The following is a 27,317-nucleotide window of genomic DNA, read 5'->3' on the forward strand; positions in this document are numbered from 1 at the left end:
GGAGTACCGCAGGGCTCTGTCCTCGGTCCCCTTCTCTTCTCTATCTATACGTCATCATTAGGTTCCCTAATTAAGTCCCACGGTTTCCAATATCATTTGTATGCCGATGACACCCAAATCTACTTCTCTGCACCAGAACTATCTCCTTCCTTGCTAACCCGTGTCACTAACTGTCTTTCTCACATCTCTTCCTGGATGTCCTCTCACTACCTCAAGCTAAATCTCTCCAAAACTGAGCTCCTCATTTTCCCCCCTTCTTCCAAAGTCTCCACCCCAATATCTCTATAACTGTCGACAACTCCATCATCACCCCTACCCCGCACGCCCGATGTCTCGGGGTCACATTCGACTCAGATCTTTCCTTCACTCCTCACATTCAGTCATTGGCTAAAGCCTGCCGCTTTCACCTTAAAAACATCTCTAAAATTAGACACTTCCTTACACAAGACACAACTAAGATTTTAATCCACTCTCTTATTCTTTCCCGCCTTGATTACTGCAACTCTGTCCTCTCTGGTCTCCCCACCTGCCGCCTAGCTCCTTTACAATCCATAATAAATGCCTCTGCCAGACTCATCTTCCTTACACGTCGCTCTTCATCTGCTGCGCCTCTCTGCCAATCCCTTCACTGGCTTCCTCTTGCCTCTAGGATCAAACACAAAACCCTCACTCTGACATACAAAGCACTCAACTGCACTGCTCCCCCCTACATCTCAGACCTTGTCTCCAGATACTCTCCCTCCCGTCCCCTTCGCTCTGCTCATGACCTCCTACTCTCCTCCTCTCTTGTCACCTCATCACACTCCCGTTTACAGGACTTCTCCAGACTGGCTCCCATCTTGTGGAACTCTCTGCCTCGCTCCATAAGACTCTCTTCTAGTTTTAAAAGCTTCAAGTGCTCCCTAAAGACTCTACTGTTCAGGGACGCATACAACCTACGCTAACCTTTCCTAATACCAGTTCCTCTCCTCCACTGCAATCCCCTGAACCCTCTTAGCATGTAAGCCTAATAGTCCAGCTGTTTGTGGATCACCTTCTTAAGAGCTGACTACAACAGTGCAACTCTTGGCAGGGCCCTCTACCATATAATTGTTTTGTTGTACTCCCCCTTTGGTTATAGCGCTGCGGAATCTGTTGGCGCTCTACAAATAACCGATAATAATAATAATAATAATTGAGATATCTTTGTGTAATCCCTGCACCACTGGTTCAGCATACAGAGCTGAAGAGGTCGCATGTGAAAATGAGCAAAGGGGATCGCGTCCGATGCTGCAGTCATAAGACCTAGAATTTCCATGCATAAAGCTACCGAAGGGAATGATTGTGACTGAAGGTTTCGACAAGCTGATATCAACTTTAGACGTCTCTTGTCCGTCAAAGACAGAGTCATGGACACTGAATCTATCTGGAAACCTAAAAAGGTTACCCTTGTCTGAGGAATCAATGAACTTTTTGGTAAATTGATCCTCCAACCATGATCTTGAAGAAACAACACAAGTCGATTCGTATGAGATTCTGCTAAATGTGAAGACTGAGCAAGTACCAAGATATCGTACAAATAAGGAAATACCACAATACCCTGTTCTCTGATTACAGACAGAAGGGCACCGAGAACCTTTGTAAAAATTCTTGGAGCTGTAGCTAGGCCAAACGGTAGAGCCACAAACTGGTAATGCTTGTCTAGGAAAGAGAATCTCAGAAACTGATAGTGATCTGGATGAATCGGAATATGCAGATATGCATCCTGTAAATCTATTGTGGACATATAATGCTCTTGCTGAACAAAAGGCAAGATAGTCCTTACAGTTACCATTTTGAATGTTGGTATCCTTACATAACGATTCAATATTTTTAGATCCAGAACTGGTCTGAAGGAATTCTCCTTCTTTGGTACAATGAAGAGATTTGAATAAAACCCCAGCCCCTGTTCCAGAACTGGAACTGGCATAATTACTCCAGCCAACTCTAGATCTGAAACACATTTCAGAAATGCTTGAGCCTTCGCTAGGTTTACTGGGACACGGGAAATAAAAAATCTCTTTGCAGGAGGCCTTATCTTGAAGCCAATTCTTTACCCTTCTGAAACAATGTTCTGAATCCAGAGATTGTGAACGGAATTGAACCAAATTTCTTTGAAAAAACGTAATCTGCCCCCTACCAGCTGAGCTTGTCTCCAGATACTCTCCCTCCCGTCCCCTTCGCTCTGCTCATGACCTCCTACTCTCCTCCTCTCTTGTCACCTCATCACACTCCCGTTTACAGGACTTCTCCAGACTGGCTCCCATCTTGTGGAACTCTCTGCCTCGCTCCATAAGACTCTCTTCTAGTTTTAAAAGCTTCAAGTGCTCCCTAAAGACTCTACTGTTCAGGGACGCATACAACCTACGCTAACCTTTCCTAATACCAGTTCCTCTCCTCCACTGCAATCCCCTGAACCCTCTTAGCATGTAAGCCTAATAGTCCAGCTGTTTGTGGATCACCTTCTTAAGAGCTGACTACAACAGTGCAACTCTTGGCAGGGCCCTCTACCATATAATTGTTTCGTTGTACTCCCCCTTTGGTTATAGCGCTGCGGAATCTGTTGGCGCTCTACAAATAACCGATAATAATAATAATAATAATTGAGATATCTTTGTGTAATCCCTGCACCACTGGTTCAGCATACAGAGCTGAAGAGGTCGCATGTGAAAATGAGCAAAGGGGATCGCGTCCGATGCTGCAGTCATAAGACCTAGAATTTCCATGCATAAAGCTACCGAAGGGAATGATTGTGACTGAAGGTTTCGACAAGCTGATATCAACTTTAGACGTCTCTTGTCCGTCAAAGACAGAGTCATGGACACTGAATCTATCTGGAAACCTAAAAAGGTTACCCTTGTCTGAGGAATCAATGAACTTTTTGGTAAATTGATCCTCCAACCATGATCTTGAAGAAACAACACAAGTCGATTCGTATGAGATTCTGCTAAATGTGAAGACTGAGCAAGTACCAAGATATTGTACAAATAAGGAAATACCACAATACCCTGTTCTCTGATTACAGACAGAAGGGCACCGAGAACCTTTGTAAAAATTCTTGGAGCTGTAGCTAGGCCAAACGGTAGAGCCACAAACTGGTAATGCTTGTCTAGGAAAGAGAATCTCAGAAACTGATAGTGATCTGGATGAATCGGAATATGCAGATATGCATCCTGTAAATCTATTGTGGACATATAATGCTCTTGCTGAACAAAAGGCAAGATAGTCCTTACAGTTACCATTTTGAATGTTGGTATCCTTACATAACGATTCAATATTTTTAGATCCAGAACTGGTCTGAAGGAATTCTCCTTCTTTGGTACAATGAAGAGATTTGAATAAAACCCCAGCCCCTGTTCCAGAACTGGAACTGGCATAATTACTCCAGCCAACTCTAGATCTGAAACACATTTCAGAAATGCTTGAGCCTTCGCTAGGTTTACTGGGACACGGGAAATAAAAAATCTCTTTGCAGGAGGCCTTATCTTGAAGCCAATTCTGTACCCTTCTGAAACAATGTTCTGAATCCAGAGATTGTGAACGGAATTGAACCAAATTTCTTTGAAAAAACGTAATCTGCCCCCTACCAGCTGAGCTGGAATGAGGGCCGCACCTTCATGTGGACTTGGGAGCTGGCTTTGGTTTTCTAAAAGGCTTGGATTTATTCCAGACTGGAGATGGTTTCCAAACTGATACCGCTCCTGAGGATGAAGGATCAGGCTTTTGTTCCTTGTTGTGACGAAAGGAACGAAAACGATTATTAGACCAAAATTTACCTTTAGATTTTTTATCCTGTGGTAAAAAAGTTCCTTTCCCTCCAGTAACAGTTGAGATAATAGAATCCAACTGAGAACCAAATAATTTATTACCCTGGAAAGAAAGGGAAAGCAGAGTAGACTTAGAAGACATATCAGCATTCCAAGTTTTAAGCCATAAAGCTCTTCTAGCTAAAATAGCTAGAGACATATACCTGACATCAACTCTAATGATATCAAAGATGGCATCACAAATAAAATTATTAGCATGTTGTAGAAGAATAATAATGCTATGAGAATTATGATCTGTTACTTGTTGCGCTAAAGCTTCTAACCAAAAAGTTGAAGCTGCAGCAACATCCGCTAAAGATATAGCAGGTCTAAGAAGATTACCTGAACACAAGTAAGCTTTTCTTAGAAAGGATTCAATTTTCCTATCTAAAGGATCCTTAAAGGAAGTACCATCTGCCGTAGGAATAGTAGTACGCTTAGCAAGAGTAGAGACAGCCCCATCAACCTTAGGGATTTTGTCCCAAAATTCTAATCTGTCAGATGGCACAGGATATAATTGCTTAAAACGTTTAGAAGGAGTAAAAGAATTACCCAAATTATTCCATTCCCTGGAAATTACTTCAGAAATAGCACCAGGGACAGGAAACACTTCTGGAATAACTACAGGAGATTTAAAAACCTGATCTAAACATTTAGATTTAGTATCAAGAGGACTAGAATCCTCAATTTATAATGCAATTAGGACTTCTTTAAGTAAAGAACGAATAAATTCCATTTTAAATAAATATGAAGATTTATCAGCATCAACCTCTGAGACAGAATCCTCTGAATCAGAGGAACCAATATCAGTATCAGAATGATGATGTTCATTTAAAAATTCATCTGAAAAATGAGAAGTTTTAAAAGACTTTTTACGTTTACTAGAAGGAGGAATAACAGACATAGCCTTCTTAATGGATTTAGAAACAAAATCTCTTATGTTATCAGGAACACTCTGAGTATTAGATGTTGACGGAACAGCAACAGGTAATGTAACAGTACTAAAGGAAATATTATCTGCATTAGCAAGTTTGTCATGACAAACAGTACAAACAACAGCTGGAGGAACAGATACCAAAAGTTTACAGCAGATACACTTAGCTTTGGTAGCTCCAGCACCAGGCAGCAATTTTCCAGAAGTATCTTCTGACTCAACGTGGGACATCTTGCAATATGTAATAGAAAAAAACAACATATAAAGCAAAATTGATCAAATTCCTTAAATGACAGTTTCAAGAATGGGAAAAAAATGCCAGTGAACAAGCTTCTAGCAACCAGAAGCACAAAATAATGAGACTTAAATAATGTGGAGACAATAGTGACGCCCATATTTTTTTAGCGCCAAAAAAGACGCCCACATTATTTGGCTCCTAAATGCTTTTGGCGCCAAAAATGACGCCACATCCGGAACGCCGACACCTTTGGCGCAAAAAAACGTCAAAAATGACGCAACTTCCGGCGACACGTATGACGCCGGAAACAGAAAAAATGTTTGCGCCAAAAAAGTCCACGCCAAGAATGACGCAATAAAATGAAGCATTTTCAGCCCCCGCGAGCCTAACAGCCCACAGGGAAAAGTCAAATTTTTAAGGTAAGAAAAAATTATTTATTCATATGCATTATCCCAAATATGAAACTGACTGTCTGAAATAAGGAACGTTGAACATCCTGAGTCAAGGCAAATAAATGTTTGAATACATATATTTAGAACTTTATATAAAAGTGCCCAACCATAGCTTAGAGTGTCACAGAAAATAAGACTTACTTACCCCAGGACACTCATCTACATGTAGTAGAAAGCCAAACAAGTACTGAAACGAGAATCAGTAGAGGAAATGGTATATATAAGAGTATATCGTCGATCTGAAAAGGGAGGTAAGAGATGAATCTCTACGACCGATAACAGAGAACCTATGAAATAGACCCCGTAGAAGGAGATCACTGCATTCAAATAGGCAATACTCTCCTCACATCTCTCTGACATTCACTGCACGCTGAGAGGAAAACCGGACTCCAACCTGCTGCGGAGCGCATATCAACGTAGAATCTAGCACAAACTTACTTCACCACCTCCATAGGAGGCAAAGTTTGTAAAACTGATTTGTGGGTGTGGTGAGGGGTGTATTTATAGGCATTTTGAGGTTTGGGAAACTTTGCCCCTCCTGGTAGGAATGTATATCCCATACGTCACTAGCTCATGGACTCTTGCTAATTACATGAAAGAAAATGTAAATTTAAATAGCATGCTGTGCTTGAATCATTGTTCAATTTACTACATGAAGGCCTGTGTGTCCTTTGTACAAATATAAGGCAGAATATGTAGACATTAAGGCCTATTTATCATATGTCTGTTGGACCTGATCCGACAGTGCGGATTCCTGTCCGCCTCATCAGAGCAGGCAAATATAAGGCAGAATATGTAGACATTAAGGCCTATTTATCATATGTCTGTTGGACCTGATCCGACAGTGCGGATTCCTGTCCGCCTCATCAGAGCAGGCGGACAGGGTGATAACTGGTGTTTCTGGCGAGCCTGCAGGCTCACCAGAAACACGGACCCTCAAGCTCCGTACGGAGCTTGATAGATAGGCCCCAGTGTAGGTTATTGTTCTATGTTTATTTACATTTGAGAATATATGTATTAGGCAAGTGTAGCTGGGACTTGCTTGCTTTAGAGTTAAAATGACAGTAGACACATTATAATTACAACATTTGTCTGCAGTCTTCCAATATATTAATATATCAACAGAGTCTGAACTATATTAGAAGAGATAAACACCTTGTTTGTTGCAGTCATTTTTTAATGGTCAAACTCCACCCACTACTTTCCTTATAGGGAAGAGGCTATCTGGACTTGAGTCTGGAGACAACATGACTTGCCACTATCATTATGTTAACAAAATATCCATTGTTTTGCTTCAACAGAATAAAATAAGGCAAAACTAGGAAAACATGTCAATTCAGTCATAACATATGTACACATTGTAAGCATGTGTGTGGTATATTTGTTATTTACAATCTCATGCACATAAATTGCATCCTTGCCCCTTACTGAATCCCAGAAAGATTTTCTTTCTCTCACGCTCCTGGTTTAGCTGATCCACAGGAAGGAGGAACTGGTACTGCCCACTGTATACACACTGCAGTATGTCCTAAATAGAGACACAACTGTCATACTGGTATATGCAAGCACTACACTGTTATAGCAGTTATATGGAGTATAAATGGGTGTTACATGGGTTACATTAAGCAATATATAGATCTTAAAAATATAAACATGAATTTGCAAGAACAAGTCAAGTCATTTATATATACTGTACTTCCTGACTAATGATACCTGCACAGGCATGTTAAGCTTGTAGTTTAGATCTCCAGCCCAGAAGAGGTGTGTGAGTCTCATGGGCAACTGAAAGCTTCTAAGAGACTCATCTCCCAGTGCTAGACAGCGTAGGATCTCACCGCAACTCTGATTTCTCCTGCAAAGTGAAGAATTGCATCCTTTACAAAAAACATTAATTGTGGTTCCAAAGAGATATAATGAGACATGATACAAATAATTATAAGCAAATTATATTGTAATGATGTTAAACTGAAGTGGTTCTTTCCTTACTTATGCAACCTGAGGTGATGTGAGTATACATATGGTCAGGTGATGATAGATGATTATGGGCTAGATTACAACATAAATACATTAAAATAAAGTGTTACACTTAAATATATATACTAGCTGATATACAAAATATTAATATAATTATTAATAAAACATTTAAAAAGGTTAAAAAGGTATATGGTATATGACCAGGGCTGAATTGGGAATAAAAAGCAGCCCTGGAAAAATATGAAGACCAGCCATATTTTCTGTTGAGTCAGTAAAATGCACATTCCCCATTTGTCTCAAATGGGATTACTGGGATACTCTTTACCCCATATTTATTATTTTCAGAATTAAACTATATTACTGTGTATTAAATAATAGTGCTGGATTGTTGTTATATAGGCACCCTATGACCCAATTGCATCCATTAATAACCCCTTTAAATTGTAGCTTTCCAGCCACAGCTGCTTCAGCCCACCGGGAAATCTCCTGGTATCCCGGTAGGTCAATCAGTCCTTGTAAATGACAATGTGTTTAATAGGAAAGGGCTATAATATTTATTATATTTATAAATATGTGTATGGGTATATATATATATATATATATATATATATATATATATATATATATATATAAATACAAGGTTTTCAGAGGACAAATGGTTGATATAAGTGAGATTAATATTAGTACAAATAATAATAATGGTGCAGACCCTATAAAAATAATTTCGAACTATGGACTATTAGAAATAGAACGGAACATCATAATTAATGAACCTTGCAAAAGATAGGGAATCAAGCACTCTTTTATGCAATTTAAATATTTCATACATTCTCATATTAAGCAAGCCAAGTGTGAGATACACATACTTAATGAAGCAGCACATTAATATGTACAATTAGGAGAAATCAGATGCTGTGCATTAAAACCTTATATTGCTAAGTCACGTGACTGTCAAGACCCTTAAACATGTACGCAAGTGATCTGCACATCTAAAAGCCACCATCATAACTTTACTTGGTACCTATGCGCGTTTCACTCCCAACGTCTATTGGTAGAGCCCTGAGGAAGCCCCGTCTACCAATAGACGTTGGGGGTCAAACGCGCGCAGGCATTGGATGCTACTGCCACATGACCAAACCCTTACTATGGAGTACGCTGTTAGTAGACGCCACGGACACTGGTGTTCTATTCAAATTCAAAGGCAAGAGTCTTTTTCTGCACTTCCGGATTGAAAGTTTACTTCAGACTTGAATTCAGGCTGGATATAGTCGACACAAGACCACAGATAAGTTGTTGCAAACAATGCTGACATTTCACATATGGTCAGAACTTTGGGGATACATCTAAACTGATAAAATTGTGTTTTTACTAATACCGCAATGTGGAAGGTTGAAAATTTTAAAAACCTGTTTATGTAGAGACTGCCTCTTCCTAAATCAGCAGACGTTATTTGTATCTCCTTGTGCTTGTAGTAGCCTCTTAAAATATTGAAACTATTTATACTTTGCATGGATACCATGTATGTAATACTATAGCCACTAAATGCACACTATAATTTATTTAGCTTTGGAGGTATCACGATCCACTTAGATCCCTATATTGAACCTGCCCAGGTTTATTCCTTCTTTGAATTTTTCAAGGGGAATCTGTGTGCAGCTGGGGTTATAGTCCACCTTAGTGACTTGGTGTTTCTTGCATGTTTGTCTATGAAATGTTTTGCCACAGGTAACAATTTGTCTTCCCTTTTTCTGCTCATATGTGTAACTACAGTAATGCTGGACAGGTGTTCTCTAATACGAGTTCTCACTTCTCATAAAGTCTTTCCAACATACTGTAGATGACAGAGATGGCATTCTATGAGGAACACCGCACCCTTCACTCAGTTCAGGCACATATCTATTTCAAATATCTCTCCTGTCTTTGCAGTTGATAATGCATTTCCAGTATGGGCGTGGTTACAGGCCTTACACTCTGCAAAACCAAATTTGTGTAATACCTTAACTTGTAACCATGATGATTTTTTGTTAACTGTCATGGGAATAGTGGGGGATACTTTGTTTCCTATGGTTTTCCCTTTCCTATAAGAAAAGTGACATCCATTTTCTAGGTCTGTACAAGGGTATCATCTGCTGTCAACAGGGGCAAATGTTTTTTAATGATGTTACAGATTTTATTATGTTGTAAGGAATATTGAGTAACAAATTGAATTGCCCCTTGTTCCCTCTTTTTCACAGTCGTAAAGCTTATATCTTTAATTAGGTCATATCTACCCATACTGGATACTGCCAGAGGGTCATCTTTAATTACTTGTTTGTTATAACCTCTGTATTTCAAGTGTACATCTAATAGTGATGCTTCTTTTTCATAGTTTACCTGATTAGTACAGTTACGCTTTACTCTCATATGCTGGCCCTTAGCTATTGCTTTGAAGGTTTGCTTTGGATGATTACTTTTTGCATGTAGTACTGAGTTTTTAGAGATTGGCTTTCTATAGATTGTGGTGTCAATTAGTTTTTTGTCTATATTCCCTCGTAATGTTAAATCTAAATAGTTTCAAAGTTTTGTATCTCATGAGTGAAGTGGACCTCCAATTTATTGTCTTCAGCATAGCTCAAGAACCTCAAAAGGGTCTCATCATCTCCTTCCCATATTTTAATGAGGTCGTCTATAAAGCGTTTGTATAGTCTGATGTTCTCCTTAAAGGGGTTTTCATCTGCATAGATGTAGCACAGCTCCCACCACTCTATAAAGGGGTTTGCATAGGAGGAGGAAAACTTTGCCCCCATAGCTGTGCCACATCTCTGCAGATAAAACACTCCATTGTGGCTGAAATAATTGTGAGTCAGCAAGTATTCTATGACTTTTAGGACGTAGTCCTGTAGGTTCTTACATAAATTTCTTCTCTTTGCTAAAAAGTAACACACTGCTTGTAAACCTTTTAATGGGGTATTGGAACAGCCAATAGAATGCGAGCTCAATCTGATTGGCTGATCCAATCAGCCAATCGGATTAAACTTGAATCTGATTGGCTGATTCCATCAGCCAATCAGAATTTTCCTACCTTAATTCCGATTGGCTGATAGAATCCTATCAGCCAATCGGAATTCGAGGGACGCCATCTTGGATGACGTCCCTTAAAGGAACCTTCATTCTTCAGTTGGACGTCAAACGAAGAGGATGGATCCGCGCTGGAGGTCTTCAAGATGGAGCCGTTCGTCATCGGATGAAGATAGAAGATGCCGCTTGGATCAAGATGGTTGCCGGTCCGGATCTCCTCTTCTTCCCAGATAGGATGAAGACTTTGGAGCCTCTTCTGGACCTCTTCAGCCGCCGCTTGATAGAAGACTTCAGCCGGATTATGGATCGCCAGCCCCCGCTTGGGCTTGGATGAAGACTTCGGAGGCTTGGATCAAGACTTCGGAGGATGGATCAGTGAACCTGGCATGGTGAAGATAAGGTAGGAAGATCTTCAGGGGCTTAGTGTTAGGTTTATTTAAGGGGGGTTTGGGTTAGATTAGGGGTATGTGGGTGGTGGGTTGTAATGTTGGGGGGGGTATTGCATGTTTTTTTTTTACAGGCAAAAGAGCTGAATTATTTGGGGCATGCCCCGCAAATGGACCTTTTCAGGGCTGGTAAGGTAAAAGAGCTTTGAACTTTTTTAATTTAGAATAGGGAAGGGCATTTTTTTATTTTGGGGGTCTTTGTTATTTTATTAGGGGGCTTAGAGTAGGTGTAATTAGTTTAAAATTGTTGTAATATTTTTCTAATGTTTGTAAATATTTTTTTATTTTTTGTAACTTAGTTCTTTTTTATTTTTTGTACTTTAGTTAGTTTATTTAATTGTAGTTATTTGTAGGTATTGTATTTAATTAATTTATTGATAGTGTAGTGTTAGGTTTAATTGTATCTTAGGTTAGGATTTATTTTACAGGTAATTTTGTAATTATTTTAACTATTTTAGCTATTAAATAGTTCTTAACTATTTAGTAGCTATTGTACCTGGTTAAAATAAATACAAAGTTGCCTGTAAAATAAATATTAATCCTAAAATAGCTACAATATAATTATTCGTTATATTGTAGCTATATTAGGGTTTATTTTACAGGTAAGTATTTAGCTTTAAATAGGAATACTTTATTTAATAAGAGTTAATTTATTTCGTTAGATTTAAATTATATTTAAGTTAGGGGGGTGTTAGTGTTAGGGTTAGACTTAGCTTTAGGGGTTAATACATTTATTATAGTAGCAGTGTGGTCCGGTTGGCAGATTAGGGGTTAATTATTGTAGGTAGGTGGAGGCGACATTGGGGGCGGCATATTAGGGGTTAATAAATATAATATAGGGGTCGGCTGTGTTAGGGGCAGCAGATTAGGGGTACATAGGGATAATGTAGGTTGCGGCGGTGTACGGAGCGGCAGATTAGGGGTTAAAAAAAATATGCAGGTGTCAGCGATAGCGGGGGCGGCAGATTAGGGGTTAATAAATATTATGTAGGTGTCGGCGGGAATTAGGGGCAGCAGATTAGGGGTACATAGGGATAACGTAGGTTGCGGCCGTGTGCGGTCGGCAGATTAGGGGTTAAAAAAAATTAATAGAGTGGTGGCGATGTGGGGGGGCCTCGGTTTAGGGGTACATAGGTAGTTTATGGGTGTTAGTGTACTTTAGAGCACAATAGTTAAGAGCTTTATAAACCGGCGTTAGCCCAGAAAGCTCTTAACTACTGACTTTTTTTTGCGGCTGGAGTTTTGTCATTAGATTTCTAACGCTCACTTCAGCCACGACTCTAAATACTGGCGTTAGAAAGATCCCATTGAAAAGATAGGATACGCAAATGGCGTAGGGGGATCTGCGGTATGGAAAAGTCGCGGCTGCAAAGTGAGCGTTAGACCCTTTCCTGACTGACTCTAAATACCAGCGGTAGCCCAAAACCAGCGTTAGGAGCCTCTAACGCTGGTTTTGACGGCTACCGCCAAACTCTAAATCTAGCCGTTTGTTATTACTCAGTGGATCGTAAATATCACTTTTGCGAAAGCAACCTATAGTGGTTAAGCATTTTAGAGACTTTGAGTTGGGAGAAATATTGTGGCATTTTAAATTTGTTTTTAAAGAAGAAAATGCACTTTTTATTTTTTATATAAATAAATAAATATATGTTTATATATACTGTATATATATATTTATATATATATATATATATATATATATATATATATATATATATATATATATATATATATATATATATATTTATATATATATATTACTGGCAAGTGAATTTTGTACACTTATATACAGTATCTCACAAAAGGGAGTACACCCCTCACATTTTTGTAAATATTTTATTATATCTTTTCATCTGACAACACTGAAGAAATGACAATTTGCTACAATGTAAAGTAATGAGTGTACAGCCTGTATAACAGTGTAAAGTTGCTGTCCCCTTAATGTAACTCAAGTCAACACACAGCCATTAATGTCTAAACCATTGGAAACAAAAGTGAGTACTCCCCTAAGTGGAAATGTCCAAATTGGGCCGAATTAGCCATTTTCCCTCCCCTGTGTCATGTGACTCGTTAGTGTTACAAGGTCTCAGGTGTGAATGGGGAACAGGTGTGTTAAATTTGGTGTTATCGCTCTCACACTCTCTCATACTGGTCACTGGAAGTTTAACATGGCACCTCATTGCAAAGAACTCTCTGAGGATCTGAAAAAAAGAATTGTTGCTCTACATAAAGATGGCCTAGGCTATAAGAAGATTGCCAAGACCCTGAAACTGAGCTGCAGCATGGTGGGCAAGACCATACAGTGGTTTCACAGGACAGGTTCCACTCAGAACAGGCCTCACCATGGTCGACCAAAGAAGTTGAGTGCACGTGCTCAGCGTCATATCTGAAGGTTGTCTTTGGGAAATAGACGTATGAGCGCTGCCATCATTGCTGCAGAGGTTGATAGGGTGGGGGGTCAGCCTGTCAGTGCTCAGACCATACACCGCACACTGCATCAAATTGGTCTGCATGGCTGTCATCCCAGAAGGAAGCCTCTTCTAAAGTTGATGTACAAGAAAGCCCGCAAACAGTTTGCTTAAGACAAGCAGACTAAGGACATGGATTTCTGGAATGATGTCCTGTTGTCCGATGAGACAAAGATAAACTTATTTCGTTCAGATGGTGTCAAGCGTGTGTGGAGGCAACCAGGTGAGAAGTACAAAGGCAAGTGTGTCTTGCCTACAGTCAAGCATGGTGGTGGGAGTGTCATGGTCTGGGCCTGCATGAGTGCTGCTGGCACTGGGGAGCTACAGTTCATTGAGGTAACCATGAATGCCAACATGTCCTGTGACATACTGAAGCAGAGCATGATCCCCTCCATTCAGAGACTGGGCCGCAGGGCAGTATTCCAACATGATAACAACCCCAAACACACCTCCAAGACGACCACTGCCTTGCTAAATAAGCTGAGGGTAAAGGTGATGGACTAGCCAAGCATATCTCCAGACCTAAACCCTATTGAGCATCTGTGGGGCATCCTCAAACAGAAGTTGGGGGAGCGCAAGATCTCTAACATCCACCAGCGCTGTGATGTCATCATGGAGGAGTGGAAGAGGACTCCAGTGGCAACCTGTGAAGCTCTAGTGAACTCCATGCTCAAGATGGTTAAGGCAGTGCTGGAAAATAATGGTGGCCACACAAAATATTGACACTTTGGGCCCAATTTGGACATTTCCAATTAGGGGTGCCCTCACTTTTGTTGCCAACGGTTTAGACATTAATGGCTGTGTCTTGAGTTATTTTGAAGGGACAGCAAATTTACACTGTTATGCAGGCAGTACACTCACTATTTTACATTATAGCAAAGTGTCATTTCTTCAGTGTTGTCACATGAAAAGATATAATAAATATTTACAAAAATGTGAGGGGTTGTACTCACTTTTTTGAGATACTGTATATATATTCATAACTTCCTTCTAATTTAGCTCTCCATTGAAGTCTATATGAAGAAGAAGTTAACGTGGTTGCAATATCTAAAGTCTTGAAGTTAGCGCACATCTAGGTTTTGCTATGACGCACACCCGTGTTAAATGGTTAGTTTGTCAAAAGTTTACTTTGCACAAGTGAAAGAGCTAAATAGCGCTCCACTTGTAATCTAGCCCTATGTTGTGAGGATATGATGAGATATTGATGATTTAAGGCTCTGCAAAATGAGTGATGCAGTTTTTTTAGGAGAGCTACTTATCTAATGTTAGTGCCTAGGGATGATGCTCTGAAAATAATACTGAACCACTCTCTGTAGGTGGTGATGTGATTCTTGGATGAAGTGATGTATCATTTTACACTGCAACATGGATTACTCACTTTTGAACCTTGTCATTTCCTGATACGAGGTGACAGGTCACAAATCCTAAAGATGTCCTGTTAAACTCAAGAGAAACTCCCACAGCTCCACGATTTCCTGAATGGAGAAAACATTATTAATAGATGCTTTAACCATGGAAGCCCTCTATGAAATGGAAGTACATAATAATCCATATACCTAGAGTGTTACAAAGTCCTGTTCTCACACTCGATGTGTGGACTCGATCAATCAGATCTTCATATTCTGATTTTACCAACAATACAAGTTTAACTGCACCAAGCGAGCAAGCAGAAACCTAAGAAAGATAGACTGTTATCAACACTTCTATACAATATTTCTAAAAGAGCTGTGATGGGAGGTCATTCTATAAAAAACTGCTTCCTATAATTCAAAGTATTGCTCCATATAGTTCCAACTAAACCTCCTACTATTAATAAGCCTCCTTATAATGCCTACATATAAATTCTGCAATCACTTAATTTTATTCCTTGCTTTAACTCCTCAATTTACTCTATATAATGTCATCATTTAACTTATCTATAGCCATATAAACCCTTCCTTTCAAAACCTCCATAATCAGTGTACTACTGTTATATAGTTACATAGCAATACAGGTTGAGTATAACAAGTTGAAAGTAAAAAACGTTTGCCCGAGCGCTAACCTGACACGTGCAAAAATCTGAACTTGGAATATCACAACTATGTTAACCTATTTCCTTGTAGATATAAAATATACAGAAGAGTTAGCTCATACTATTACTCAGGCTGTTAGTAATTATGTAACAATGTGCTGATAGTCACTAATAAATTTGAATAAAAAAATTAAAAAAGAAAAGAGCAGTTAACAAATCCTTAACTACTAAAGAGTGACCAAGAGCGCACTAGAGTACAGAAAAATAGTCTTAAATGCATCTGTCTGCTAAGCATACTTAAATACACCACAATGATAAAATACATAAAAAACATATACTTAAGAAAATCCTAGCATTTTACAAACGCTAGGATTTACTATTGAAACAAATAAAGTGGACTTTCATTCATGAAGTATAAGATACTTCATGTAGAAAGCTCCTTTGATTTAATCGATCGCTGTGTTTACCTTGTACAGCAGCCCACGGCAAAAAAATTTTTTGGCTAAGAGGTGACATTTTCACCTCTTAGCCAATAGCCGTGCAGTAAATCCTGCTCCCATGGGCGCCAAGCCGGATTTACCGCACGGCTATTGGCTAAGAGGTGAAAACGTCACCTCTTAGCCAAAATTATTTTTTGCCGTGGGCTGCTGTACCAGGTAAAAACGGCGATCGATTGAATCAAATAAAGGAGCTTTCTACATGAAGTATCTTATACTTCATGAATGAAAGCCCCCTTTATTTGTTTCAATAGTAAATCCTAGCGTTTGTAAAACGCTAGGATTTACTTTCACTTTAAGTATGTGGACAAATGTCCTTGCAAAAGACTCTTCAGTGGCACCCACAACTGCCTGGGAAATAGGAGCACATAAGTGCAAAAGCGCACTCCCAAACTTTGATCCTCTTTTCAGCTTGTGGGCAGATATTAGCAGTGAAGTATTCAGAGAAATGGATACATTTCGGTTATTTGAAACATCAAATGCAGGATATTCAGGCGTGCTTGCAAAGGGGTAAAAATAGCCAAAAACACAAACCTCTTCAGGGCTATCACAAGCCTTAGAAGCAGGTAAGGTTTGCCTTCCCTCTCATAGCAACTACTGCCCGCATAACAGCTGATCTTCATGATGTTTGCTCACCAACAGATGCTTCATCTCTCCAGGGAAAATATTTATCCGGTTCTCAGTTCACATAATGCGGTCACTGATCTTGAGTAACAGCAAGGTAGTTTCGTCACATACTACCGCTCCACCACATGTGCCAAACAATTGCCAGGATGATGCCTTTTGCCCCTCCCACTTTAGGGCTGGCCAGGGCTTCATCAGATAGTTTGCAGTGTTGCTGAGCCATCCTTAAAAGCAGTTACCCAGTCACGCCTCCATTTTATTTAAAGGTGCCACACATTAAAAGCTCTGTTAGAGCAATCCACTTTGTAACTTTGTTACTAATATTCTACTATCATGATATATATTGCTTGATCAGCATGGCATATTTCCCAACCCTTATAGACATTTTAAGAGGTTACAAATATATACATTTCAAAGTGATATGCTTGATTATTTGATACATTCAACATATCAGCATACATTACAGGATTTACATATTTCATTGACTTTACTTTGTTCCAGTGAGTAATTAGTCTAGTCTGATCTTGATCAGTACTTAATTCCTTGTTTTTAAAAAGCAAATCTTGTCTTTTTGTTACTCAAGTTCTCCACCAGGCTCTCCTAATTTGTCGCTTGGAGTAGCCTCTGTCTCTAAACCTCTGGGCCATTTCTTCAGCTTGTCTTTCAAAAGCTGCCTCAGTCGAGCAGTTCCTCTTGAGGCAGAGAAACTGACCAACTGGGATCCCTGCTTTTAACCTATCAGGGTGATGACTAGTGGCACACAAGAGGCTATTAGTGTCTGTTTCCTTTCTATAAACTTCTGTTTGTGCCATAATATTATATTTATTCATTTTGAAATCGAGAAATGTGATCTCCTTTTTGCTGGTCGTATGTGTCAGGAAGAGATTGTAATTGTTCACATTCAATAGATTTACAAAAGTGTCAACCTCTTCCTCACTACCTCTTCATATTACCAGGATGTCGTCCACATAGCCCCTAAACTTGGGTTAAACGAAAAAATTGAATATTTGTGTGTATGTACTATGACAAGAACATGCATGCATTATCTAATTCCCGATAAGTCTTTATGAAATTTACCACTTAAATATGTAAATCCTGTAATGTATGCTAATATGTTGAATGTATCAAATAATCAAGCATATCACTTTGAAATGTATATATTTGTAACCTCTTAAAATGTCAATAAGGGTTTGGAAATATGCCATGCTGATCAAGCAAAATACTGTATGCCATGATGGTAGAATATTAGTAACAAAGTTACAAAGTGGATTGCTCTAACAGAGCTTTAAATGTGTGGCACCTTTAAATAAAATGGAGGCGTGACTGGGTAACTGCTTTTAAGGATGGCTCAGCAACACTGCAAACTATCTGATGAAGCCCCAGCCAGCCCTAAAGTGGGAGGGGCAAAAGGCATCATCCTGGCAATTGTTTGGCACATGTGGTGGAGCGGTAGTATGTGACGAAACTACCTTGCGGTTGCTCAAGATCAGTGGCCACATTATGTGAACTGAGAACCGGATAAATATTTACCCTGGAGAGATGAAGCATCTGTTGGTGAGCAAACATCATGAAGATCAGCTGTTATGCGGGCAGTAGTTGCTATGAGAGGGAAGGCAAACCTTACCTGCTTCTAAGGCTTGTGATAGCCCTGAAGAGGTTTGTGTTTTTGGCTATTTTTACCCCTTTGCAAGCACGCCTGAATATCCTGCATTTGATGTTTCAAATAACCGAAATTTATCCATTTCTCTGAATACTTCACTGCTAATATCTGCCCACAAGCTGAAAAGAGGATCAAAGTTTGGGAGTGCGCTTTTGCACTTATGTGCTCCTATTTCCCAGGCAGTTGTGGGTGCCACTGAAGAGTCTTTTGCAAGGACATTTGTTCACATACTTAAGTATATGTTTTTATGTATTTTGGTCACTCTTTAGTAGTTAAGGATTTGTTAACTGCTCTTTTCTTTTTTAATTTTTGATACATATTTCCTTGTAGAGTTCAATGGAGCACGAAACGAGGAAAAACCTTACACCCTTACTCGCGCACAAACCCAATTGTGTTTTCTCAAGAGCGCTAACCCAACATGAAACATTAATATATATATATATATATATATATATATATACTGTATATATATATATATATATATATATATATAATTTGAAGAACATTGGAATGTGAAATATTTACAGTACAACCACAGGTAAACACTTTATTCATGTTTTCAGCTGCTTGACTACAAAGTCCCCAATATATATATATATATATATATATATATATATATATATATATATATATATATATATATTTATATATATATATATATATATGTCTATATATGTATACATATGTATTTATGTGTTTATATGAGTATATACAGTATGTCTGTAAATACATATACACAGTACACATATAAATACATACAAACATGTGTACACATACATACAATATATACTGTATGTATGTGTATGTATATATATATATATATATATATATATATATATACATACATATACATATTTAGACATGTATATATCTCTATGTTAAAGCCCTTTACAGAATTTTTTTTCTTCTAACACCTGAGACTTCATATCTTTGAGCCTTTATCCCTTTTTTAGCATTTTTTTTTTAATTATTTTTATTAAATAGTGTTATTATGAGTGTAACAACACTTTTAAATGTAATTTTGGAGTGTCCTGACGCGAGTTAAATTCAATTGCGCTGAAGCGTGCGCGTTTACTTTCAACCTGTTATACGCATTATACATGCAATGCTTGCAAAAAAAAGCAGCAATAAACCCCTTTTTGCTAGTGTGCAACAGTTAGCCCACCACACTATGGGCTAGATTTATTAAAGCTGAGGCAGACAGGGGCGCGTATACGCGCCCCTGTACGCCTCAGCTCGCCTGTGGCGGGCAAAATTAACTGCATGTATTCGCCATTGCACACAAGCGCAATTTTGCGCTCGCGTGCAATCCCGCCCCCTGCCCGCGCACAGTCAATCACGCGCGGGCAGGAGCTGTCAATCTCCTCTGTCTGACTAGACAGAGGAGATTAAATTTCGCCACCTTAGAGGTGGCGAAGAGGTTAGGAAAGCGGCTGTCTGGTGACCGCTGCTTGATAAATGACGGCGAGCAAGTTCTTGTGAGAACTTGCAGTCGTAGGGCTTTAATAAATCTAGCCCATAATCTAAATTGTGTAGGATTAGTAGATCATACTGTCTAGAAATTATTCTGAATAATATTAGCTTCTTTACCACTTTATATTCTTTTCCAGTTTGGGATTTTAAAGCCAGTCTGAGAAACTCAGCCCACTCGCGGTCTCCTTGTGGATTTTCTTGCGTCCCAATCATGAAGAGGTCATGTGAACACTGCCCCATTCCCTTTGAGGATAACCAAGAAGAGATAGATCGAGGAGGAAGAGAGCCACCTGAGAGATGAAATAGGTTTGCAAAATGATACTGACACTCAAAAACAGAGATACATTCTCTGTTGTGTTACACTGACAGATTTACTGAAAGGGAAATGGAAGTGGTCATTAGCAATAAGGTATCTATTCAACAACTTTTCATCTATGTTTTGCCCATATAAACTGTTTAAACTTCACCCCTCCCCCCCCAAGTGAAGAAGTTATCACATAGTGAGTAGCTAGAAGCTATAAAGATCAGGTTCCATTCCAGATTACCGTAATAGAAGATTCAAGTAGTGGGACAACTTTACTGCACTCATTCACAGTAATCCCCAACATGTACCACTAGTAAAGTGTACCAATGTTCTGCAGTCCCTTTTGTAGGAGGGTACCCAAGAGAGTGTGCTATTTGTTATACTGTAGTTACTCCACTGCACATAGCAAGTTAAAGGGACAGTATACACCAATTTTCATTTAAAGGGACATGAAACCCAATGTTTTTCTTTCATGATTTAGAAAGAGCATGCTATTTTAAACAACTTTCCAATTTACTTCTATTATCTAATTTCCTTTATTCTCTTGATATCCTTTGCTTAAAAGTATATCTAGATAGGCTCAGTAACTGGTGATTGGTAGCGGCACACAGATACCTCCCGTGATTGGCTCACCCGTGTGCATTACTATTTTTTCAACAAAGATTATCTACAGAATTAAACAAATTAGATAATAGAAGTAAGTTGGAATGCTGTTTAAAATTGTAATTCTCTATCTGAATCATGAAAGAAAACTTTTGGGTTTCATGTCCCTTTAACTGCTTGTAGTAGACACTACTATGAAGAAAAATATGCACAGATACTGATAAAAAATCCAGTATAAAATCTTTTAAAAACTTACTTAGAAGCTCACAGTTTAGCACTGTTAATGTGGTTAGATTGGAACACCCACTGAAGGGGGCTGGGAAATAGGAACAGGCAGACACTCCCCCCTACTCCCTCCCTTGCACATGAAAAGACCCATTACACAACCAGGAGTCTGTATACATCAGTATGCATCTAAAACTTTGGGGCTTGGTTAGGAGTCTGAAAATCAGCACATTATTTTTAAAAAATAAGCAAAATTATACATTTTTACAAAACACTTCCAGATGGGCTATATAAATGGATCATCTACAAAACATTTATGCAAAGAAAAATGTAGTGTACAATGTCCCTTTAATTCTGAAGTGTATTAATAGCAACATTTGTTTAGATAGTCAGGCAATTGTCACCGCTGTGCATATGTTTCACATTGCGTATTTACTTTGCAGTAATATGATTTCTATTTCTACTGTTCATTTGTCTCATATTGCCCTACCTGTAATAAAACCATCTTATATTACTCTTTTTATTAAATAGTGACTGGTTTATTATTGTGCATGTGTGTGGGGTATTTACTGTCTCAGTGCTGTGGGTTCATTATTCTGAGTGGAGGCACTATAAGCTATATAATGTCTTTCCTGTTAAACTATAGCATATAAGGTAACCATCCATTCTACGCAATGTTCTCTATAGATGGGGTTAGAATAATATTAATGTTTAGTAGCTGTTTCTGAGTTCTGAAAAACTTTCCCTCCATGTTTTGAAGTGTCCAAAGCAGGAAATGTGAAGTCCAGGATTTAATTATCTTTGTATATCATGGTATTTTAACTTGATTAATTCGCCAATTTTGAAGCAGGGAGATCCTATAATTCTAATCAGTTTCCAGACTCCTCTGCTTTTAATAAATACATTCCTTAACCCCTTTATGACTGATAATGTAATTATTCTGGGCAGATAGCTCAGCATGCTAAGGCACTATAGCTGAGCTCTGAAGACAACCCAAGGGTTGCAGGTTCGATCCCTGGCGGGGTCCACTCACCCTTCTGAGCTTGATAAAATGAGCAGCACCTTGAGACCCTTACGGGTGTTTAGCTGCGCTTTACAAGTACCCAATCATAGAACCATTGAGCAAACTGAAGTTGTGTCGTTAAGATATCATAGGAATTTGAGACACTGGTCTAGAGGGTTCACTGAATTCTTAGATCAAGTCACTTTAACAAATAAAGATCAACCCTTCATTTTATCTTTGTACTTACCCATGTTCCAGGTTCCAGTGAACACAGACAAGTTCTGGGGGGGGCACTTTCTGAGCTGATTTCTGTCACTGGGAATTAGCTGATGAAACCAAACATGATTCTGTTATATTTCCTAATGTACTAAGCTTTTTCTTAATCAGTGATGAACTTAAAAACAAAACGTATGCTTACCTGATTTGAATTGAATTTCTTCAATTCCAATTACTAGTGAGAATATCACTCCTGGCCATCAGGAGGAGGCAAAGAGCACCACAGCAAAGCTGTTGTTAAGTGTCACTCCCCTACCCATAATCCCCAGTTATTCGACCGAAGAGAAATGGAAAAAAGAATAACACAGGTGTAGAGGTGCCTGAGGTTTGGTCAAAAATAACTGTCTTAATTAAGGGTGGGGTCGTAAACTCTCCATATTCGGAAAGAAAGAAATGTATAAGGTAAGCATACATTTTATTTCCTAAGATATGGAGAGTCCACAACTTCATTCCAATTACTAGTGGGAACCAATACCCAAGCTAGAGGACATGGAATGAATTGGGAGGGAGAACAAGACAGGCAGACCTAAACAGAAGGCACCACCGCTTGAAGAACCTTTCTCCCAAAAGAGGCCTTAGCCGAGGCAAAAGTATCAAATTTGTGAAATTTAGAAAAAATATGCAAAGAGGACCAAGTTGCAGCCTTGCATATCTGTGCCACAGAAGCTTCATTTTTTAAAACCCAAGAAGAGTAGACAGCCCTAGTGGAATCAGCTGTTATTCTCTCAGGAGGCTGCTGACCAGCAGTCTCATAAGCAAAACTAATTATACTTCTCAACCAGAGGGAAAGAGAAGTAGCGGTAGCTTTCTGACCCTTGCGCCTTCCTGAGAAACAAACAAACAGGGCAGAAGACTGGCGAAAATCCTTAGTCGCCTGTAGGTGGAATTTTAGAGCACGCACAACATCCAAGTTGTACAACAGATGTTCCTTATGAGAAGAAGGTTTGGGACAGAGAGAAGGAACAACAATTTTGTATGAAGAACCGCCTTATCTGCATGAAAGATAAGGTAATGGGAATCACACTGCAAGGCCGAGACTCTCAGAGCAGAAGAGATAGAAATAAAAAAAAGAACTTTCCAGGATAACAACTTAATATCTATAGAATGCATTGGCTCAAACAGAGCCTGCTGCAAAACTTTAAGAACAAGGTTAAGGCTCCAAGGAGGAGCAACAGGTTTAAACACAGGCCTGACAAAAAGATTGAACATCTGGCACATCTGCCAGACGCTTATGTAAAAGAATAGATAAAGCAGAAATCTGACCTTTCAGAGAACTGACTGACAACCTTTCTCCAGACCTTCCTGGAGAAAAGACACAATTCAAGGAATCCTGACCCTACTCCAAGAGTAGCCTTTGGATTCACACCATTAAAGGTATTTACGCCATACCTTATGGTAAATTTTACGAGTAACAGGCTTGTGAGCCTGTAGCATGGTCTCAATGACCAACTCACACTTATCCAGAACTAAGCATTCAATCTCCAAGCAGTCAGCTTCAGAGAAATGAGATTTGGATGGCGGAATGGACCCTGAGTTTGAAGGTCCTTCCTCAGAGGCAACCCTCAAGGTGGTAGAGATGACATCTTTACTAGGTCTGCATACCAGATCCTGCAAGGCCATGCAAGAGCTATTAGAATTACCGATGCTCTCTCCTGTTTGATATGAGCAATGACTCATGGAAGGAGTGCAAATGGAGGAAACAGGTATCCTAGACCGAAAACCCAAGGAACCGGCAGAGCATCTATCGGCCTGTGGATCTCTTGACCTTGAACCGTACCTTGGAAGCTTGGCGTTCTGCCGATATGCCATCAGATCAAACTCCCCACTTGATTGTTAACCTGGAGAACACCTCCTGATGGAGAGCCCACTTCCCGGTATGAAATATTTGCTCAGGAAATCCGCTTCCCAGTTGTCCACTCCTGGAATGTGGATGGTAGATAGACAACAAATGTGAGCTTCTGCCCACTGAATAATTCAAGCCACCTCTTTCATGGCTAAGGAACTCCGAGTTCCTCCCTGCTGGTTTATGTAAGCCACTGAGGCGATGTTGTCCGACTGGAACCTGATAAACCAGGCTAAGGACAATTAATGCCAAGCCATCAGAGCATTGTAAATCCCTCTCAACTCCAATATGTTTATTGGAAGAGCAGACTCCTCCCGAGTCCATAGTTCCTGAGCCTTTAACGAGTCCCAGACTGCTCTCCAGCCTAGCAGGCTGGTGTCCATGGTCACTACCACCCAGGAAGGTCTCCGGAAGCATGTGCCCTGAGACAAATGCTCCTGAGCAAGCCACCACGGGAGAGAGTCTCTTGTCGACTGGTCTAGATCTATCCTCTGAGACAGATCCGAATGGTCTCCATTCCATTGTCTGAGCATGCATAACTACAGAGCTCTCAAATGGAATCGAGCAAAGGGAATGATGTCCATGAAAGTGACCATCAGACCAATTACCTCCATACATTAAGCTACTGACGGCCAAACAGTAGACTGAAGAGAGAGGCAAAAGGAAAGAATATTGGATTTTCTGACCTCATAGATAGGGAATCTATTATGGTTCCTAAGAAAACCACCCTTGTAGCTGGAACGTTTCCAGATTCACTTTCCTTCTGTGGGAACATAGAAAAGACAACAAGATCTCTGTATGAGAGTTGCTTGTTAAAAAGATAGTGCCTGAACCAATATGTCATCCATATAGGGCGCCACTGCAATTCCCCGAGACCTGATCACTGCCAAGAGGACCCCCAGAACCTTTGACAAAATTCTGGGAGCTGTGGCAAGACCAAACGGAAGAGCCACAAACTGAACGTGTTTGTCTAGAAAGGTGAATCTCAGAAACTTGTGATGGTCCCTGTGGATGGGAAAATGAAGATACGCATCCTTCAGGTCTATGGTTGACATGAACGGACCCTCTTGGACCAAATTAAGAATGGAATGAAAGTTTCCATTTTGAAGGACAGTACCCTGAGAAACTTGTTGAGACACTTCAGATCTAAAATGGGTCGAAAAGTTCCCTCTTTTTGGGAACCACAAACAGATTTGAGTAAAAACCTAGACCCTGGACTTCCGGTGGGGCGGGCTTAAGATCAACAGCTCGAGTGTAACGCTCCGTGCCTAATACACCTAATTTGAGTGCTTTTTGCAGGCATCAACCTCAATCTTAGCCCGAGCCTAACTGCCCTTGACAGTCATCGTGTCTGGGCACTGAAGAGGCTGTACTGCACAATCTTCCCTCACAGAGGTCCGAGGAATATCTCTGAGACAGACGGCTCTCCTGGCGGGAGCAGCAGCGGCCATCTTGGCGTGCGTGGTGAGACAGGGAGTGAAGGAGCAGTGCACACTGACGGTGTGTGGAGCGGACACAGAGAACCGGCTGGGAGGAGTGTCTCCGGCTTGCAGCTACAGCTGAAACAGGTGCCACTTACGTTGGAGGTACCGGAAGAGCGGTTACACATACTTGGGTGGCACAGGATACACATTGCTACCGGGAGCCTGCGGGGAGAAAAGCGGCAAACAGCGGAGGGCACTGCAGCCTTACCCCACATTGTGCTGCAATATAGGAGAAAGGCGCTACTGTACGACCTGCTGACTGGTCTGGATCTGTGGTGTGCGGTGGTGGAGTGCTCTCCTGGCCTGTAACAGGGCGCTATTTGGCTGACGCTACTCCATGGATGGTGACGACCCTTGCAGCGGCGGTTGGTAAGATTCTAATATTGCCTGACAGCATCACTCATCACTACTTAAAGCCATATTGCTGGGAAAGTTTGTGTGATTCGGCCCCCCCCCTGTTCTTGGGAGTGAAAAAGACACGCAAAAAGGCCTTGGGGCAAATAGTACAGTGAATTCCCCACAGAACTCCTATTACAACTGGGAAATAACTCTAGGCCACACGCTTGTGGAACTGACACGTGGGGCGGCCTCCAACCCTTTTTTACTATTGAAGTCCCTACTTAGGGGGCACCAGGGAGCGACTGAACTAAGACCGAACTGCAGTGCACCTATTTGTTTGTTGTTGCAGAATCCTGCTTTTGCACATCTTCGAAAGAGCAAGTTTTGCCTTCACTATTCCCTAAGGATTATCATGTTAAGTGACTGCTGGTGCCTTTGAGGTTAACAGAACACTGGGGTGGTGGAACATAGACTTTCCTGGCCACTGAAAGATTAACTTTTCTGCTTGCAGCATATTACTCTCTGCAAGGCCTACACTGCTCAGTATAGATTATAATCACCACTCACGGCAGTGGCTCTATGGCCACGTGAATGAAGGAAGGCTGAGAGGGAAATTTGTATGACAGACGCTTTTGATAATATTGATGTGACTAACCTTCCCTTTTTTTCCTACAGGCTTACTGTACTTTTTGAATTGGTGATTTAATAGGTACTGTGTTCTTTTCATCCTTGTGTTTATGGTAGAAAGAGCTTGACCCTAAGAGGAAATTCTCACAGTATAATCGTATAGGCCTAAACACACTTCTGCTCCTATATCACAGGTTACACTAGGGAGGCTGCGTCTAGCATTGCCTTCACTAATTCACTGCTCTTTTGGTAGAAATCTGATGTATAACATACTTTAAAACATAGCTGTGTGTGTGTATGGAGAAATATCTTATACAGGACCCAATGGCAAACCGCAATAAGAATGCAGAGCGCAGAGCCAAACAGGGATCAGAAGCTGTAAGTCAGGGACCCTCTTACGAGGTCCAACAAGAAACCTCTTTACTTGACCCACATCCTATAGTTAAACAAATCTCTACCCTGTTTTTGCCCAAAATAGAGAATCTCCAAAAGGGAGTAGATACCCTGGCGGAGGAGGTGAAGCAATTCTCCACTAGAGTAACTGAAGCGGAGACCAGGATCTCTGACCTTGAGGATACTCAGGTTGCTACCACTAGTAAACTAGAGGCCCTAGAAAAACACTCTTTAGCTTTGCAGCAAAAAATTGATGACCTTGAGAATCGCTCGAGGCTCAACAATGTTCGCCTATTGGGGCTCCCTGAGTCGATAAAACCAACAGAGATTTTAAAATTTGTGGAGACTGTTCTCCCCTCACTGCTAGATATCCCAGCTGAAAAGCTAGTGGGGAGTGTTGAAAGGGCGCACAGAGTAGGCCCTGAAAAGCCGGCCTGGATCGCAATGCCCAAGCCCGCCCAATAATGATAAAGTTCATCCATTTCCAAACTAAACTTACAATTTTGAGGGCGTATAGAAAAGTAGAGAATCTAACCTATGATAACTCCAGGCTCCTACTGTT

General features: G+C 40.2%; 1 protein-coding gene across 1 annotated transcript in view; it reads right to left on the bottom strand.

The window, feature by feature from the left end:
• The window catches only part of LOC128660194 (phosphatidylinositol 3,4,5-trisphosphate 5-phosphatase 2), a 254,345-nt gene that overhangs the window by 130,242 nt on the left and 96,786 nt on the right, over positions 1-27,317 (bottom strand). The window contains exons 7-12 of the mRNA XM_053713896.1: positions 22,041-22,119; positions 19,776-19,948; positions 14,950-15,067; positions 14,772-14,868; positions 7,162-7,300; positions 6,877-6,976 (exon numbers count right to left, since the gene is read on the bottom strand). Coding sequence (XP_053569871.1) covers positions 6,877-6,976; positions 7,162-7,300; positions 14,772-14,868; positions 14,950-15,067; positions 19,776-19,948; positions 22,041-22,119 — 706 coding nt within the window. The remainder of the gene's footprint in view (positions 1-6,876; positions 6,977-7,161; positions 7,301-14,771; positions 14,869-14,949; positions 15,068-19,775; positions 19,949-22,040; positions 22,120-27,317) is intronic.

This window comes from Bombina bombina, chromosome 1, assembly GCF_027579735.1.
Source record: "Bombina bombina isolate aBomBom1 chromosome 1, aBomBom1.pri, whole genome shotgun sequence".
Classification (NCBI taxonomy): domain Eukaryota; kingdom Metazoa; phylum Chordata; class Amphibia; order Anura; family Bombinatoridae; genus Bombina; species Bombina bombina.